The sequence below is a fragment of the Amborella trichopoda genome, chromosome 10, assembly GCF_054954075.1.
Source record: "Amborella trichopoda isolate Santa Cruz 75 chromosome 10, AtrichopodaSantaCruz75HAP2 v2.0, whole genome shotgun sequence".
Lineage (NCBI taxonomy): Eukaryota > Viridiplantae > Streptophyta > Magnoliopsida > Amborellales > Amborellaceae > Amborella > Amborella trichopoda.
Window position 1 is genome coordinate 35,671,013 of NC_142345.1, and position 18,195 is coordinate 35,689,207.

The window sequence follows — 18,195 nt, forward strand, 5'->3', positions numbered from 1 at the left end:
CCATAAATGTTTTTTGGTTCTAGGTCCGATTCAACCCCTTGCCACCCCTAAAGATTGAGCCACAAATGCATCCCAAGGACCGAACTTCGGCCAGGGCCACCTTATGGTCAACCGAAACCTTTTTCTTTTATTTATTTTCTTCTTTTTATTTAGATCTATTAGACCTTGCCAGCACGAATAGGGCCAAGGCCAGCACTTCTTTGGCCTAGTCCAAATCTGGCCGGGCTTGGGCAAGCCCCATAAGGACTAGGCCAGGACTGACCCAGCCTATTGCCAGCCCTATGTATTATATAAAGTGGAGTTAGATAGTCCCATGACCATATTTATAATTTCCAGAGTCCTATTAGATGAGGAATTAGAATTTCAATAGAAATCAATAGTACTAATGTAAAGAACTAACTTCAAGGACTACTTCTCAATACAAATTGGTTTTTCTAAAGCCAACTCCAGAAGGGCCCCTGTATTCCAGCTCGACCATTAATCTCGGAAATTCAAATTCTAAATTGATGCAATGTATTTTAAAGCAAAATAAATATAGATTAAAATATGATAAAATAGTTATAAAAATATTCCTTAATTCATTAGAAAATAGAAACATACAGGATTCAAGATTATTTGAGAATTTAATGAACTTTATTCATTAGGAATTTATTATGCAAAGATAAATAATTTCTCGTAACCCTTATTTCTATTTGCTATTTTCCAAACAATATTTAATCATAATTAAAATAAAATTAAGACCTTGTCAACTTTCTTACGTTTTTAAAAGTATGATTAAAATTTTTAGAAAAACTAAAATTTAGCTTAAACCTATCTATATATATATAGAGAGAGAGGAAAACACTACGCAACGCCTATAGGTGAAAATGAACAGTGATTTCGCCTATCCTCATCACCGTCCAAAGTTCATTACGCGGTCACGATTGTCCGATTGTGTTTTATTTTTTATTTTTTTTACAAATCGAAATAACTTGAAATTTGGTGTGTTTATTCATCACAAATAGGGAAATCTTCAAAAATTATAAAAAACATATTTTATATGAAAACAATTGACCAAATAACCTCAAAAAGTTTTGGGGGTATTTTGGTTAATTAATTTATTTTTTTATGTTTTTATTAGATGCGCATCAGTAAGATGTATATACCCTCCAAATTTCAATTCATTCCAATTTGTAGAAAAAAACTGAAAAATAAAACACTACCGGACATTCGTAACCCCGCGATAAAATTTGAACGGTCATGAAGATAGGCGAAATCACTATTCATTTTCACCAATACGTTGGAAAGACTTTTCCATATATATATATATATAGACATCATGTTCATTGGGCCTCAATAAATTTCTTAAACAATAGTTATTCTTAAGAAATTGAGTAATACTACATGATTGAGTGATATTAAACTTCAAAATAATAAAATATATATATATATTACAAAAAAAAAAAAAAAAAAAGAAGAAGAAGAGAGAAAGCAAGAGTTCAACATACCGGTTGGAAAAACTGCTCCTTTCGTTATAGGTAATTCAGCAGCGGGGATCTTAAAGCCTGGAGAGAAAGGATTGTGAAAGGTCAGAAGAAGAGAGAAGAGTGAGGAATTAATTCGTAGTTAGCAGAGAAGAACAACAATGGTGAATGAGAAATATGGTTTTACAATGATCTGGTAGTTCGGGTATTTATAGATAGAAATCATGAGAGAGCTAGAAGTCCTAATAAAATAGGACGTATGTTAATCTTAGAATTAAACTGTGTTTAGGGAGACAATGTTTTTTTACATTGTCTTATCTCTCTAATAAAAATTATCTTATTTCTCTAATAAAAGCTCAAATTGAGAAAGAATATCCATATACCATATTATCTTGTTAAGATAGAGTTAAGAGGTGGACATGTCTTGAAAATAAAAAAATGGCCTCATTCCATAAAAATTATAAGATATATATTCTCATCTTTAAAGGCATATAAAGAGAGACTATACAAAGAGAGAGATAATGGGCACTTATTTTAGGAGGAAAAGGGTAGAAAGAGATTGAGAGAGACGTGGAGATAAATCTCGGACTTTAATGATAGAGATGGAAAATCCTAAATTTTATACAGAGTGAGGGACGTGGTATTTTTAGGGGTGACAAGAAACCCGGACCTAACCCATACCAGTCAGGTATACCTGACAGGGGTCTGGATATGGATCCAAGTTTTGGACCCGTGGTTAGTGTCCGGGTCCAATAAAAAATACCTGAATAGTCATAGGTTTGGAAACTGGTTCTGATATATCCAACCCGACAGGTACCTATACCTGAATTTTTAGTTAATTCAAAAGCCAAAGAAAGACCCATAAAATCATTTAAATACATTTCCTTTCCTCTGGTTCCCCAAATGGCCGAGCCCCATTGCCATCCTCCCTCTCTTCAATTCTCCCTCTCTCAGTTTCTCAAAGACACAACTCTCTCTCTAGATCTATAATGTATCTCTCTCTAATCGCCCACCCATTAAAAATTAGTTCTCTTTTGTTTACCATTGTAAATTACAAAAAAAAAAGCTTATAGTGAGGGTAGCAATGGATCCGACCAGACCTGAAACTCGACGGGTACAGATATGGGTCCAACGTTTGGACCCGAATACATTGGGTTTGAGTCTAAGTCCAGCCGGACTCGACCCATTGCCACCCTTAGGTATTTCTAACGGTAAAAAGGGCGATAGAGATAGACATGGACATATATCTCTAAATTAATGTCAACTTGTGGACCCGAATACATTTAGGTACGAGTCTGGGTCCAGCCGGACCCGACCCATTGCCACCCCTAGGTATTTCTAAGGGTAGAGAGGCCGATAGAGATACACATTGGGATAAATCTCTAAATTAACGCTGGAGAGATAAAAATTCTGAAATTTAATGTATAGATACAGAAGAGAGAGAAATTTCTAAATTTAAAGCAATCCTAAAGTACAAAATATATTATATTATAATAAATATATATCAGCATCTAATATATATTATAAAAAATAATTTAATCGTTATCATATATGCATGTAAATCTTATGGTTATCGTGTATTCATGTAAATCTTATGTGAAGGCTTTATAAGGAGAGATTCCGATTAATCTCTTCCTTCAAAATTATTAGAATTCCTTTTTATAATTAAAAAAATAATCTCTTGAATCTTATACGTTCAAACAAACCTTATCTATTTGGAATTATGATGTCATTGTAAATTATTTTTATATATTTAATTTATAGTATATGTAATACATAAAATATAATATTTATTATATTATATATAATAAGTAAATATCATATATTATATTATGTATTATATTATGACAAATATTATATTATATTATGTAATAGATATTTACAATACAACATATATTATATATTATTTTATATTTAATATATAAATAATAATAATACTAATAATAATAAAAATAATAGCAATAACAAACAATAATAATAACAATAATAATAATTATTATTATAATTATAATTATTATTATTATTATAATAATAGTCACAATTATAATAATTATATAATAATAAAATATCATTTTATTAGTATTAATGTTCTATTAAAATATCCTTTTAATAGTATTAATAATATATATCAGGATTGTTATATTTTAGTTTTTTTGTTCTTTTTTTAGTTTTTTAAAACAGATTCCAATATTCCTAGAATATGTGTCGGTATCTTTCTCATTTTACGAGAAATTCACGCAAATTCCACATTTTTACCAAGTTTAGCTAATGATATGTATTAAATTTTTTAGGCAGTTTATCGTTTTTTTAGGATACCAATCCTTGAACATAGTATCCATATAGATTTAAAAATGATAGGAATCTGGAAACTTGTTGAGAGAGAGGATAGGAAAGAGATGTTACAAAGAAAAACAAAGAACACCACTCTCAATAATAAATATAAAATTATTGTTGAATTTAACAAAAAAAAAAAAAAAAAAGGACATGACCTTGTGAGACCATCTCACATTTATGTGTGTGGGACTTCAAAGGATCACAATTAAATTTGATACATATCTCTAGAAAAGTCAAGTCCCTCACCCACGTGATAACTTTTTTAGAGATCTGTATCAAATTTAATGGTGATCTTTTGAGATCCTACACACATGGATGTGGGAGGGTCTCGTATGATCATCACTCATTAAAGAATTATTATCATATTTGATTGCATTTTTTTTAACAAAGATAAAACATGAACAAAAAGAAGAAAAAGAAAAAGTAATATTGGTAATAAACATAGAATTATTGTTAAATACAATGACAATGTCATAATTCTATTTATCATGGTAATAATTTTACATTATTAATACCATAATTAATTATTTAAAATAAAGAATTATTACCATATTTGATAGTAACTGTTTACAAAGATAAATGAAAAACAAAAAAGGAAAGAAAAGAAGAAAAAACACTAATGAATAAAAATAATTAGGAAAGAATCTTCTTTTCATTTTGCATTCAGTAACATAAGTCATATCATATCTTTAAAGTATATTATTTATTGATGTAATTTGTAGTTTTATGTAATTATTTATTTAAAATAATTCTTCCTTGGTAATAAACTATAATTTTAAGTATATGATTTGCCTATGTAATTTATATTTTCGATTAACTTTATTTGTTATGTCTTTATTTTTCTTTTTACATTCTCAAATATATTGTTTTTTACTAAATTAGTCGAAATATATTTACTTATATTAGTAAATATAATATTCAGTTATATAAATAAATATTCTTCTAAAGAATTGAAGTAAATATATGATTCACTTATAAGTAAATTCATTATAAATGAATATATTATTAGTGAGATATTTGATTTATGAATATGTAAATATATTTATTTGCATTGTAGTTAATATATTATTTTGAAGTAAATCCTAGAATATTATTTTGTACTTATTAGTAAATAATTTGTTTATTAATAATCATATTATAATATCAATTTTCCCTTTTTCTTTATTTAGGATTGGATTTTGAGAATTGCAAAAAATTAAAGATGCAAAAATGCAAATAAAATAAAATGATTAAATAGAGAAGCAATTCTTTTGCATTCACTGATATATGTAACATTGTAATTTTAATTATATATTTATGTCATATTGACTAATGTAATTGTATCTTTAAATAATTATTTGTCGAAAAGTAATTTCTTTTTTAACCAAATGAAAGAAAGGGAGAATCAGATAGTCGAATAGAGATAAAGATTAGAAATAAATGAGGAGAGAGAGAGAGCATTTTTAAAGAGAGAAGTGTGCACGTGTGACAGATAAATATGGGATTTTTTTAGAGAGTAGGAGAGAGAGATGGGGAGAAATAAATGAGGAGAGATTACATTTAACAGATATGGTTTTCATTTGAGAGAGAATGTTATAATAAATAGAGGAATTTGTGAGAAAGAGTACAAGAGAGATAAAGTGAGAGAAGTAAACGAGGAGAGAGAAATTGCATTTTTAACTAAGAGAGTGATCGAGAGAGGCGTGAATGTATGAGAGAGAGGGTATCATAGCATTTGTGAGGATCAATTAATATTTAAGAATAAAAATATTTTTAAAATTTAAAATTTTATAATTAGATATAAAAATAGATTTTGAAATAATCTTAATAACATTTTACATCAAAATTATATACCATGATAAAATTTGAAAGTACACCTTACTTCAACAACGACAACAAATGCAACCACACCTGGCGCAAAAATAAGAGGATCTTCCTCTCGCTTTATAGATGAAAAAACTATATACAACATTATTCATACATATTTATCTATTATCAGTTATCTCTATTACATATTTATTGATTATTATTACGTATCTATTGATTATCTATTGTCACTAGAGTTAAGGGATCAACACGTGTTAAAAGAATTATCTCTAATGATCAACGTTAAGGGTGGACACATGTGAAAAGAAGAGAATAAAGTTGGCATGACATCCTAGAACTAAAGCGACTTTAAAATAGGGCGTTACATTAAAATTAAAAAATGAATTCCTTTATTAGTTATAAAGCGATGTTCCTACAATTGAATTAAGATATTTATTAATCCGATAGTTCATAATCCATAAATTTCAATTTTGAGCACTCAATAATTTGCATGAATATCATATGAAAGGGATTACCACAATGACATTAAGGGTTGTATATAATGAAACTATTTATCTTTGATATAAGATGGTGACAATTACTTACAACCATCCAATATAAAATTCGATGGTTTGAATATGTCACACAGCCCGAAAAACATATGAGGCCTACGTTTTGCACGGCGGTTGTGCATATCTAAAACCCATCTAACCTTATCATAAAAACCCTCCATCCGTGCACCCCTCTCCCTCTCTCCCCGTATAAACTTTTGTTAGAGAGATAAGATAATGTAAAACACGTTTTATTTATCTAACTAGAGTTTAATTATGACATGAACATACTTCCAATTTTATTAGGACTCCTCAGTCTCTCATGATTTCTATCTATAAATACCCGAACTAGTTCATTGTAAAAACCAATATTCCTATTGTTCTTCTCTGCTAATTGTAAAAACCAATATTCCTATTGTTCTTCTCTGCTAATTGTAAAAACCATATTCCTATTGTTCTTCTCTGCTAATTGTAAAACCATATTCCTATTTTTCTTCTCTGCTAATTGTAAAAACCATATTCCTATTGTTCTTCGCTGCTAATTGTAAAAACCATATTCTTCTCTCCAGGCTTCTCTGCTAACTACGAATTAATTCATCTCTTCTCTCTACCTTTGAGCTTTCACAATCCTTTCTCTCCAGGCTTTCAGGTTCCTGCTGCTGAATTACGTATAACGAAAGGAGCAACTTTTTCAACTGGTATGTTGAATTCTTACTGTCTCTTTTCGTGTTTTTTTTTTTTTTTTTGTATCACTCAATTCATTAGGAATTACTATTGTGGAAAATTTAAGTACGAATATGGTTTTTTTTTACCGTAATAACGATATGGCTTCAACTGGTATGTTGAATTCTTACTGTCTCTTTTCGTGTTTTTTTTTTTTTTTTTGTATCACTCAATTCATTAGGAATTACTATTGTGGAAAATTTAAGTACGAATATGGTTTTTTTTTACCGTAATAACGATATGGCTTGAAAATATGTTATTATTACCTAGAAAGATGCATCCATGATTTTTATCGTTATAACGATATGGCTTATCGTTATAATAATATGGCTTGAAAATACATTGTTATTACCTAGAAAGATGCATCTATGGTTTTTTCTTTTTTGTCAAGTTTGCACCCGGTCTAATGTTTGAAACATCGGACTGACCGATTTATTTTACCCCCTCGAAAACTTGCTCTCTTCTTTCTCTGTCTCTTCTCTTTTCCGGTGGCTCCTCCTCCTTATCCATGAAAACATCGTGGATGCGTCCTTCTAGATAATAGCGTCCTATTTTCAGCCCATACCGTTATAACGGTAAAAAAAAAAAAAATCCAGTCTGTATTTAAATTTTCCTACCATGGTTTACTATTGCTAAATCGTATATGGAAAACAACAGTAGACATCAAATCTCGTTGAAGTATGCACCAGCCACTATTCCTATTTAATTTCATTAGCTCAATAATCTATCAACCCAATGGCCACTGTTCCTATTGAATTTCGTTAACTCAATAATCTATCAATCTAGTGGTTGACAATCCAGGAGTTCCAATTCTAAACAATCCAATAATTCCCGTTCTACGCGCTTAATAACTTAAATGGCTTGAAACCTCCGTTTTATATGCAGGTTGTGCATATCTAAAACCCACCTAGCCTTATCATAAAAACCCACGATCCATGGTCCGGTCCTATCATGAAAACCCATCATTCATGGTCCGGTCCGGGCCTCTCATGATTTCTATCTATATTCTCTCTTAATTTGCACTTTTGTTAGAGAGATAAGACTCTAACTTTTGTTAGAGAGAAGATAATTTTAAAAATGTTTTCTCTATCTAACCACAATTTAATTCTGAGATGAACATACTTCCTATTTTATTAGGACTCCTCCCTGTCTCATGATTTCTATGTATAAATTCCTTAAGTACCAGTTAATTGTAAAAAACATATTCCTCATTCACCATTATTGTTCTTCTCTGCTCATGATTTCTATGTATAAATTCCTGAAGTACCAGTTAATTGTAAAAAACATATTCCTCATTCACCATTATTGTTCTTCTCTGCTAACTACCAATTAATTCGTCACTCTTCTCTCTTCTTCTGAGCTTTTACAATCCTTTCTCTCCAGGCTTTCTGGTTCCTGCCGCGGAATTACCTGTAACGAACGGAGAAACTTTTTCAACCGGTATGTTGAACTCTTGCTTTCTCATTTCCTGGTTTTTTTTTTTTTATTATTTGAAGTTAGTATCACTCAATTCCTTAAGGATTACTGTTGTTTAAGAAATTTATTGAGCCCCAATGATCATGATGTCTATACATATATAGGATTATGCTAAATTTTGTTTTTTTTTTTTTAAATTTTAATTATTGTTTTGAAAACCTAAGAAAGTTGACATTTGTCTTAATTTTTATTTTAATTATGATTATTTATTGTTTTAAAATAGCAATTAAAGATAAGGGATATGAAAAATCATGTATCTTTGCGTAATAAATTTCCAATAGATAAGGTTCTTTAAATTCTCAAATAATATTGATCCAGTAAGTTTCTATTTTCTAGTGAATTAAGAAATATTTTTATAACTACTTTTCATCTTTTAATCTATATATATATATATATCAATTTAAAATATGAATTTTCGAGATTAATGGTTTATTGCCTGCATTGCACATGCAGTGGACTAAATAAATACAAATTGTAACTATTTGGGCAAGCAAAATCACTCTCTTGAGAGAGGTTGATTAAGATAGAACTAGCTTTCGCCCCTGGAACAAGGGCGTTTGTGGAGTTTACTTTGCTAAAATCAATTTGTAGTGACAAGTAATCCTTGAGATTAGTTCTAGACATTAGTACGGTAAAAGTTGTTAATATGGTCATGGGACTATCTAACTCCACTTTAAAATACAATAATGTAGAGTATCTCAAAAAATTTAGAGAAGGAAACTCTCATATTTTAAGTTTTAATGAAACTAAGTATCTTAAAATTTTAGAGGGAAATTACATCAAATTTTAGAGAAAAGTATATCAATTTTCAGAGAAATTTCCTCAATTTTAGAGAGAGAAACTATCTCAAAAATTTTAGAGAGATAAACTATATAAAATCTTAATTGTAAAGAGAGAAAATATTTTTAAAATTTTAGAAAGAGAAACTATGATAAACTTTAGAAAGAAAAATTGTCAGAAATTTTTTAGAGAGAGCAATATCTAAAATTCTTTAGCGATAAATTATCTCAAATTTAAAATTTTAGAGATAAAAAAATATGAAAATTTTAGAGATAGAAATTATATCAAATTTTAGAGAGACAAAAATATTACAATTTTAAATATAGAAATTATATCAACTTTTAGACAGAGTACCTAAAAGAATTTAGAAAGCGAAACTATCTCAAGAAAATTGATAGATAAACTATTGCAAATTTTATGGTTTAGAGATAAAATATCTTAAAAATTCTAGGGAGAGGAATTATATCGAATTTTAGATAAAGAAAGTACTTTAAAGTTTTAGAGAGAGAAACTATTTCAAAATTTTAAGTTTTATAGAGAGAGTATATATTTTATATATCAAATTTTAAAGGCAAACTATCTCAATATTTTAGAGAGAGAAATTATCTCAAAATTTAAGTTTTAGAGAAATTTAAGAGAGAATAACTATATCAAATTTTAAAGAGATAAAATACTTAATTTTTAGAGAGAGAAAGTATTTAAATTTTTAGAGAGAGAAACTATATCAAACTTTTTAAAGAGAATTTGTCTCTAATTTTAAGTTTTAGAGAGAGAGAGACAATATCTTAAAATTTTAGAGATAAACTATATCATATTTTAGAGAGAGAAACTACATAAAATTTAGAGAGAAAAACTATCTCAAAACTATTAGAGAGGAAATGTATCTCAAATTTTAAGTTTTAGAGAGTGTAGCAAAAAATTTTAAAGAGAAACTATATTTTATTCTATAGAGAAAAAGCACCTGCAAATTTTAGAGAGAGAAACTATATCAAAAAATTTAGAGAAATAATTTCAAATTTTAATATTTGAAGAGAAAGTACATTCAAATTTTAGAGAGATAAACCACACTAAATATTAGAGAGAGAAACTAAACAGTTTTAAGTTTTATGTTTTGGAAAAAACCTATATTAAAATTTTAGAGAGAGAAACCTTATCAAATTGTAGAGAGAGAAACTATCTAAAAATATTTAGTGAGAGACTCCCAAATTTTGAGTTTCAGAGAAAAAAAGTATACTAAAATTTTAAAGAGAGAAACTGTAACAGAGTTTGTGTCCAAACAAAAGATTTGAGGAATCCATGAATTTTGTAACCTTTATCTAAACAAAAGATTTGAGGAATCCATGACAAGAATTCTTGATATTGAAGATCCAAATATTTTTTTGGATTTCAAATATTCCTCCAATTCAAATGGACCCTCAAAAGGATTAATTTGAAATAAATTGCTGTAATTTATTAACTGAATGTTCTTACTTTTTTTCTGTTCTAAATTTGGTTTGAGCAGCATAATGTTTTCTAGTATTCAAAAACTCAGAAAGTAATGTGTCGAAAGTTTTATGAGACTTTAGAAAAACAATTTTGCAAATACCAATTACGGGAACTTTGTCATAAATCCTAATATATAATGTTTAATTTGAATTTGACTCTCTCGCTCTCTAATCTCGTTATTTCAATCAATCAACAAGAAAAATTGTATAAACTTCAAAACAATGGTTTCTTTGGTATCTTTATCTAGCTCTCAGTTAACATTGCAGCGAAAATGACTACAGAAAATAAGGAACAATTAAAATTCACCTTCTCTATCTTAAACATGGAAACCACCTATTATTGTGGTTTATCTCTCTCTAGGTGAATATATGTGGACCCAGTTGTAAGTTAGCCGGAAAAACTGCAGAAACCTCAAAACAATGAAATATCTGGTTTTTCTTCTCTATCTCCAACTCATCTGGATATTGAAAATTATAAGAACTTGGAAACAATTAGAATGTTGGCTTTCCTCTCTAGCACTAACTGAATTTTACTTGTAGATTATAGGAAAAATAAAGTTTGTACCATAAGTAAAAAGAGTCTTATGCACGTCCAAATTTATGCAAATTTTACTGGGATGTCCACCCAGCATGCTCTTGTTGCTTTTGCAAATTTACTCCTTCGTATAATGTTCAAAACATCATGCTACCGTTCCTTTTTTCTTTTCTGTTTTTTAGTGTATGTGTATGTCTTTGATTCGAAAAAAAGGGGCAATGGTAATTGCTACATGTTTACAACATCAAACTACCCATCTCAAGGGCAGAAACATAAGACAAGCTTAAAATTATTACCCCCTCATGGCCATCCCTACACTTAAAAAAATAAAAAATAAAAAAACAACGTGTCTATCGAATCATGGGTAAAACCAGGCGGGAGGGGGGCGCAATATTTTACGGGGTGGATCTCCACGTAAAATTTGCATAAACATAAACTTGCGTGGAATACCCCCTTTTACTTATGTCATGGACGTAATTTTCCTAGATTATATAAACTTGAGAATATTATGATATTGGTTTACTCTATTGCTTTTTCATTTTTTTATATAGGCTTTTTTTTTTAGTAAAAGTATGGAAACTTAGGAACAATTTGAATTATGGTTTTTCTATATCACTAACTCCTTTTTTCAATATCCTTTTGTTTTTTGTGACAGAATCACCCATTGTTTCAACAATGGTGTCAAAGGAAGATCCCGAGTGCACCTTATACAAATGGTCAATGGGTCACTTTGAATTTACTCCTATTTTTGGTTCCTACACTGAATCTGTAAGGAAAATTTATTATTTATTGTTTATACCATCTCTTTCTTAATACCTGATCGAAAAGTCGTTTATGTATCGGGAGACGCACTTCTACATTTGCGTCCCTTGAGGTATCAAACATCCATATTTAAGAAGGATGTAAAGTTGTGGTCCCTCCTGAAAGAATAGAATCTAAAGGTTGAGAACTTTTCCCCAAAACATTATCTTGTTAGCTTTTAAATTTTTTCTTTCTTACATAGTAATAATCTCCATGACCACGTATATCTGAATGTACTGGTTTTTTTCTTTTAAAAATTTACATAATCTCCATTTTTTATTTTTTATTTTTGTTCTTATTCTTTCTTTCTTCTTTTTTGTCTTCTTATTTACTTTCACAGGCAAGCAACAATCCTCCTCTGCCATCTCTCAGCAACATGAATTCGGGAGAGACAAGAATGAATGGCTCATTTAGTTCAATTAACCCACACAGCAGCAGATATTTTCATTTTCAAAATCAGCATGGCACTACAAGCCAAATTGTAACCGGAAAAGAAGAGGTTTTGGGTCGGACCAATCCGGACCAAGCATTTCAAAAACTTGGTTCTTCTCATGTGAATAACACTAACACACTCGGGGATCAATTCATAGTGAATTCACAATTCCCAACTGCTAGAGTTGATTATGGTACCGTTGGAGAAATTTCGGTAGTTTCACCAATTCAAAATGGTTTGACTGTCCGAAATGGCAATGATTCCAATCTATGTCCATACCATTCTTGTTTCGCCTGTTTCGCTCAGAGAACCCAGCTTGAGAGGCAGAATGAAATTGGCATGGAAGAGGCGTCGATTCCAACGTATTTTACCCAGCAATTTTCGAGACTCGGTTTCAACGATGATTTGCCATTCAACCTTGTTGGGTCATCATCCTTATCTCCCTATAAGGATGAGCATATAAACCTCTATAATAGATCTGGCTCTGAAATTGACTGGGGAATGCCCCGTTCAACACAAACTCCAGATAAATCTTTTTTCTTAACAAGTACTAGTAACTCTTTGGAGAATTCGAGACATTTTTCATCTCGAGATATAGAGAGAGGGAATACAGGAATCTTAACAAGTACTAGTAACTCTTTGGAGAATTCTTTTTCATCTCGAGATATAGAGAGAGGGAATACAGGTAAACAAACATCTCAAGATCCAACAGCGAATTCATCTCGAGATATAGAGAGAGGGAATACAGGAAAACAAACATCTCCAGATCCAACAGTGAATCAGCATTCTCTTGAATGTATCCTTATGTTTAAGGATGGTGCTGCAATGCTTGACTTTGCTTGTAAAAACAATGGTTCACTTCTCCTGCAAAGCTTCCTAACCGGAGAGGGAGCGAATAGAGTCGACGATATACTTAAACTCCTTCTGAGTTCCATAATTGAGCTAATGTGTTCAGAGTATGGAAACTATGCCTTTCAAAGGCTTTTTGAGGTGTGTAACAATGATCAAAAGAGAAAAATTACTCTTGCTATGTTGAACAAAGGGAACCTCACGAGCATTGCAGCCGACTCTTACGGGTATGTGGGCATTGTCATTTTGATTAGCCAATTCTCATTTCAAACTTCTGGGATTGACATTTATAAATTTAAGCATTCCTTTTAAAAGATTATGTATTTTGCTGATAATGTTCTCGACACTTTGACAGGACGCGTTCCTTGCAGAAGCTAATTGTAAATCTCAAAGACTCCAAACTTATCGGCAAGGTGATGTCTGCTCTTTCTCCTGGGCTTATAGACCTGATGGACAATAAAACTGGCAAGCATATTGTCAACCTTTGTATCGAATGCCTCAATCGAGAACAGAACTTGGTATGTACCCATTATATGTACTCACTTGTTCAACCATTTGGTAATCTCCATATTGTTGAGGTTGGCTTTGCCATGAAATTTCTTTATTGCTAGAACCAATATGATTTGAGTAATTTGTGCAGACTTTGTTCGTGTTAACGTGTTTTTCTCTCTTATTGGCAGTACATATATAAGTTTTTGGTGGAAAATTGCATCGATTTCTCATGCCATCAACAAAGATACCGAGTTCTTACTAAATGGATTGATAGATATAGGGGAGATTCGGGTGATCAACTTTTGATGAAAATAGCTGAGAACTGTTTGCTCCTTTCAAAGCAGGAATTCGGGTATGATATCTTTTGATTCTTTTGCATTCTCAGACATGTTACTCTATTTAGTCACGAGGATGTCCATACTAATAGATTATACAATCTCTTCCGTGCTTACATTTCCAATTTCTTAAATAGAAGACAAAGGGGCATGATTCATATCCATAAATGTGATTGGAGTTTCAATTTCTTTTTTTGTGCAGAAATTTTGTTGTGCAGGCAGTTCTTCTCAATATTCCGAATTTCCGAGTAACTATAATCAATAAGCTTAAGGGGAACTTTTTGCAATTGTCCATGGGGAAACATAGTAGCTATGTTGTCCAATGGTGCATTGAAACTACTCGAAGTGCATGCATAATTCAAGAGCTGCTAGCTTACCAAGATCGCTCCCAGCTTTTCCATCATCAACGTGCAAACTATGTCATAGCAACAGCTTTGGACCATTATGAGGTGCAATAACCATTAGCCATTATTCATATTTTTCTCATATTCTTTCCAAATCTAATTCTAGCTCTGGTCGGACCTCTTTTTAATATACCAGTGACACAAATAGTACTTTATGTTGTCTCATGTTCTTCTTAGTGTTATGGAGAGGGTATGCTAACAAAGTGACTATTTATGCAGGGTGAAGTCCTTGATGAGCTAGTAAGCGCCATAGACAAGGAGAACCTCATATTCTGTCCCTCTACATCAGGCATCCTCAAAAAATTAGCATGCATAAAGAATGCGAGAAAGATCCAAAGACATGAGATCTTTGGAAGTAGAACCCTTTCATGTGCATTCCAGTACAATTGGAATAAGCAACGGATTTTTTGTTCATAAGTAGATAAATCTATAATTATGTACTTGAAAATGTGATATTGTCACAAAAGGAAATAGAAAAAAAGAATCATTATTCTTTTGTAATGCATAGGCATATCATGAATCAATTCTCAGAGGAGTCTTATGTAGAGTCTTATTTTCGTGTACATTTCTTTTATAGATCACAGTCCATAGAAATGTGCATGGTGGGGTTTCACTTTGTGTTTTTACACCTATCTGTCTTATTTAATCGTGTGGATCATATTTACTTGTGGGTTCCTTTTTTCTTTTGGTTTCGTACTCATATCTATCTTATTGAAATTAAATGTGCTAATTTGATAGCACAGGCCATTGGGAATAAAATAAATCCTTAAGAAAATTAATGGGTGATGGAGGACCACTTTCAGCTATTTAATCAAGGACAAGCTTTCTATGCTTCCCTTACAACATAAAACTTATATACTTCCCCTTATCCTCCATTCCGAATGCCAGCCCTCCATTCAGCTAAGATTGTCCCAATCACAATGTCATGTCTCTACACAATTTGATTTTTTATTTATTTCTATAAACTATTTTGACACCAAATTTTGTTCGTCCCTATTAAATTCCCAGTATCAAAAAATATAAAAAAATGTATTACTAATAAAATAAAATTATCAAAATACCCCTGGAAATTTCAAGGGGTATTTTGGTCATTATATTTTATCAAAAATTTATTTTAATATTTTTTATAGGTGTGCACCAATGAGAAGATGGCACGTACCAAATTTCATATTCATACAATTTGTATAAAAAAAAAAACAAAGCTAAAAATTAAGTGCTTTGAGACATCGGATCTAAGATCAAACGGTGAGTGACTCTCTCGTTCAAAATTGGACAACTGAATGGTAAGAGAAGCATAGATCTTTTATGATGTAGGGGAAGTATAGAAATATTTCCCTTTAATTAATAATGGGAAAAGTTTATAAAGAACCGAGGCTCTAAACAATCAAATTTGAGCCTACCTCAAAAATTACACTAGAAGAGGTTGTTTTGGTGCCCAAACATCTTCAAATAGATAATCACGACATCAATATGCATGGCTATGAGAAAAAAAAATAGATTTCAAGTTTTGAAATAGTGTATTTAATAAGACAATTTTTTACAGTCAATTTTCAAGATTTTCAAGTTTTAATAGATCTCTCGATCTATACTATTTTTGAAGCTTTAAACTTTATAAATAAATAGGAAAATATAATTTAAAGGTATCATAAAGATTTTCAGTACTGAAACCACATTTTTCGACACTATTTGAAGGTAAGCTCTAATTGGATTGTTTAGATCCTAGGCTCTATACGAACCGCACCCATTAATAATACATTCACTTATAATATATATACTTAAGTGAATCATATATTTACTTAACTTTTTTAGAAGAATATTTGTTTATAAATAAATAATATATTTATTAATATAAATAAGTATATTTCAAATAATTTTTTAAAAAATGTAATTGAGAATGTAAAACGAAAAATAAAGACACAACAAAGGAATTAAACTAAAATATAAATTGTATTGGTAAATATATACTTAAAATTATAGTTTATTGGCAAGGAAGAATTATTTCAAATAAATAGTCATACAAAAATACAAATTACATCAGTTATAATTTTAAAATTATTGTATTACTTATATTATTAAATGCAAAATGAAAAGAAGATTCCTTCTTTATTATTTTTTATTCATTAGTCTTTTTACTTTTATTTTTCTTTCTTCTTTTTGTAAAAATTTGCTACCAAATATTGTAATAATTCTTTATTTTAAGTTGTGGTATTAATAAAATAATACTTAGTGGCGGTATTAATAATATAAAAATTATTACTATGATAAACAGAATAATGACATTGTCATTGTATTTAACAATAATTCTATGTTTATTACTAATATTACTTTTTCTTTTCCTTTTTATTTTTCTTCCTTTTTATTTTTTAATGTTTGTTAAAAAATTGCTATCAAATATGGTAATAATTTTTAAATTTAATAATAATCATTTTATAGAATTTTAACAATTAATTTATGTTTATTGTTGATATTAGTGTTCTTTCTTCTTCTATGTAATATCTCTTTCCTACTCTCACTCTCTCAACAAGTTCTCATATTTTTATCATTTGTATTCTCTCTTTTTGTTAAAAATGTGATCTCTCTCCATATTTATTTCTATTTCTTATTATTATCTCCTATCTACCATCTCTCTTTCGCCTAGATAGAAAAACTATTTCTGTTAAAAATGTGATCTCTCTCCATATTTATTTCTATTTCTCATCTTTATCTCCTCTCTACCATCTCTATCTTTCACCTAGATAGAAAACTATTTTGGACAAGTAATTACTTAAATTTTCAAATAAAACAATAGAATTCTTAACAAATAAATTATTTACTCATAAGTGAAAAATAAATATTCATGAATTTGCTTCAAAATATTACGTTTACTACAATATCAATAAATATACTAAATAAATATATTTACTTACAAGGAAATAAACTATTTTGTTAATTATATACTTGCTTATAATCTACTTACTTATAATTGAGTAATATATTTACTACAATTTTTTAGAAGAATATTTACTTTTCAGTAAAAGATATATTGATTAATATAAGTAAATATAATTTCAACTAATTTCGTAAAAATATCTACATAAGAGTTCAAAAAAAAAAAAAAAAAAGGGAAAATAATGTATATATCTATTATATTTACCGTTATTACAAAAATACCTCAAAGTTTTTGTTATTACTCATATATATGTTTTTTCAACTTCCTAACAAAATTTTTTAGAAAAACAGGAATTGCTTATTTTCAATTTTTTTAAAACTGAAATCTTTAAAAATTTTGGCTTTTCAAAAACAGAAATTTTTAAAATTTTTGGTTTTTAAAAATAAAAAATTAAGATTTTTCAGTTTTTGAAAAGCCAAATATTTATACTATAAGCGAACTTCTTATTAGTAAGTTGGGTTGGCGTGTTGGTATAGCTTCCTAGGCAATAGACCTCTTTACAATAGGCCTTGGCTTCCATTATGATGGGGCCTATTTATTTTTTATAACTCCAAAAAAAATGATGTTTTTTAATTTAATTATTCTAATACCTCAAATCCAAATTAGATAGTTTTAATAAAAATAAGGTGTGGTTTCTATAACGTTGCAACCTTAAACAATCCAATTAAGGCGCACCTCCAAATTTTATCATAACATGTAATTTTGAAGTAAAAAACTATTAAGATTATCTCAAAATCTATTTTTATATCTAATTATAAAATTCTAAACTCCAAAAATGCTTAAAATCAAGAAGGTCTATAAACGTTTTAAAATCTTGAAAA

At 29.5% G+C, this 18,195-nt stretch overlaps 1 protein-coding gene across 1 annotated transcript; it reads left to right on the forward strand.

Annotated features, from left to right (window-relative positions):
* The first annotated feature begins 6,328 nt into the window (after window positions 1-6,328).
* LOC110006707 (uncharacterized) lies at window positions 6,329-15,054 on the forward strand. The gene is made up of 8 exons (XM_020663259.2): window positions 6,329-6,831; window positions 8,240-8,296; window positions 11,787-11,899; window positions 12,273-13,441; window positions 13,570-13,732; window positions 13,895-14,058; window positions 14,244-14,490; window positions 14,665-15,054. Exons 3-8 carry the CDS (start codon window positions 11,807-11,809, stop codon window positions 14,860-14,862), a joined length of 2,034 nt encoding a protein of 677 aa, XP_020518918.1. The 5' UTR covers window positions 6,329-6,831; window positions 8,240-8,296; window positions 11,787-11,806; the 3' UTR covers window positions 14,863-15,054.
* Window positions 15,055-18,195: the final 3,141 nt, after the last annotated feature.

Excerpts from the sequence above, each read along its gene's own strand:
- LOC110006707 (XM_020663259.2), top strand. The coding sequence starts at position 11,807 with ATGGTGTCAAAGGAAGATCCCGAGTGCACCTTATACAAATGGTCAATG. Across the intron at positions 14,059-14,243 it reads CTTTCAAAGCAGGAATTCGG|AAATTTTGTTGTGCAGGCAG; the intron begins GTATGATATCTT and ends TTTTTTGTGCAG. Across the intron at positions 14,491-14,664 it reads CAGCTTTGGACCATTATGAG|GGTGAAGTCCTTGATGAGCT; the intron begins GTGCAATAACCA and ends CTATTTATGCAG.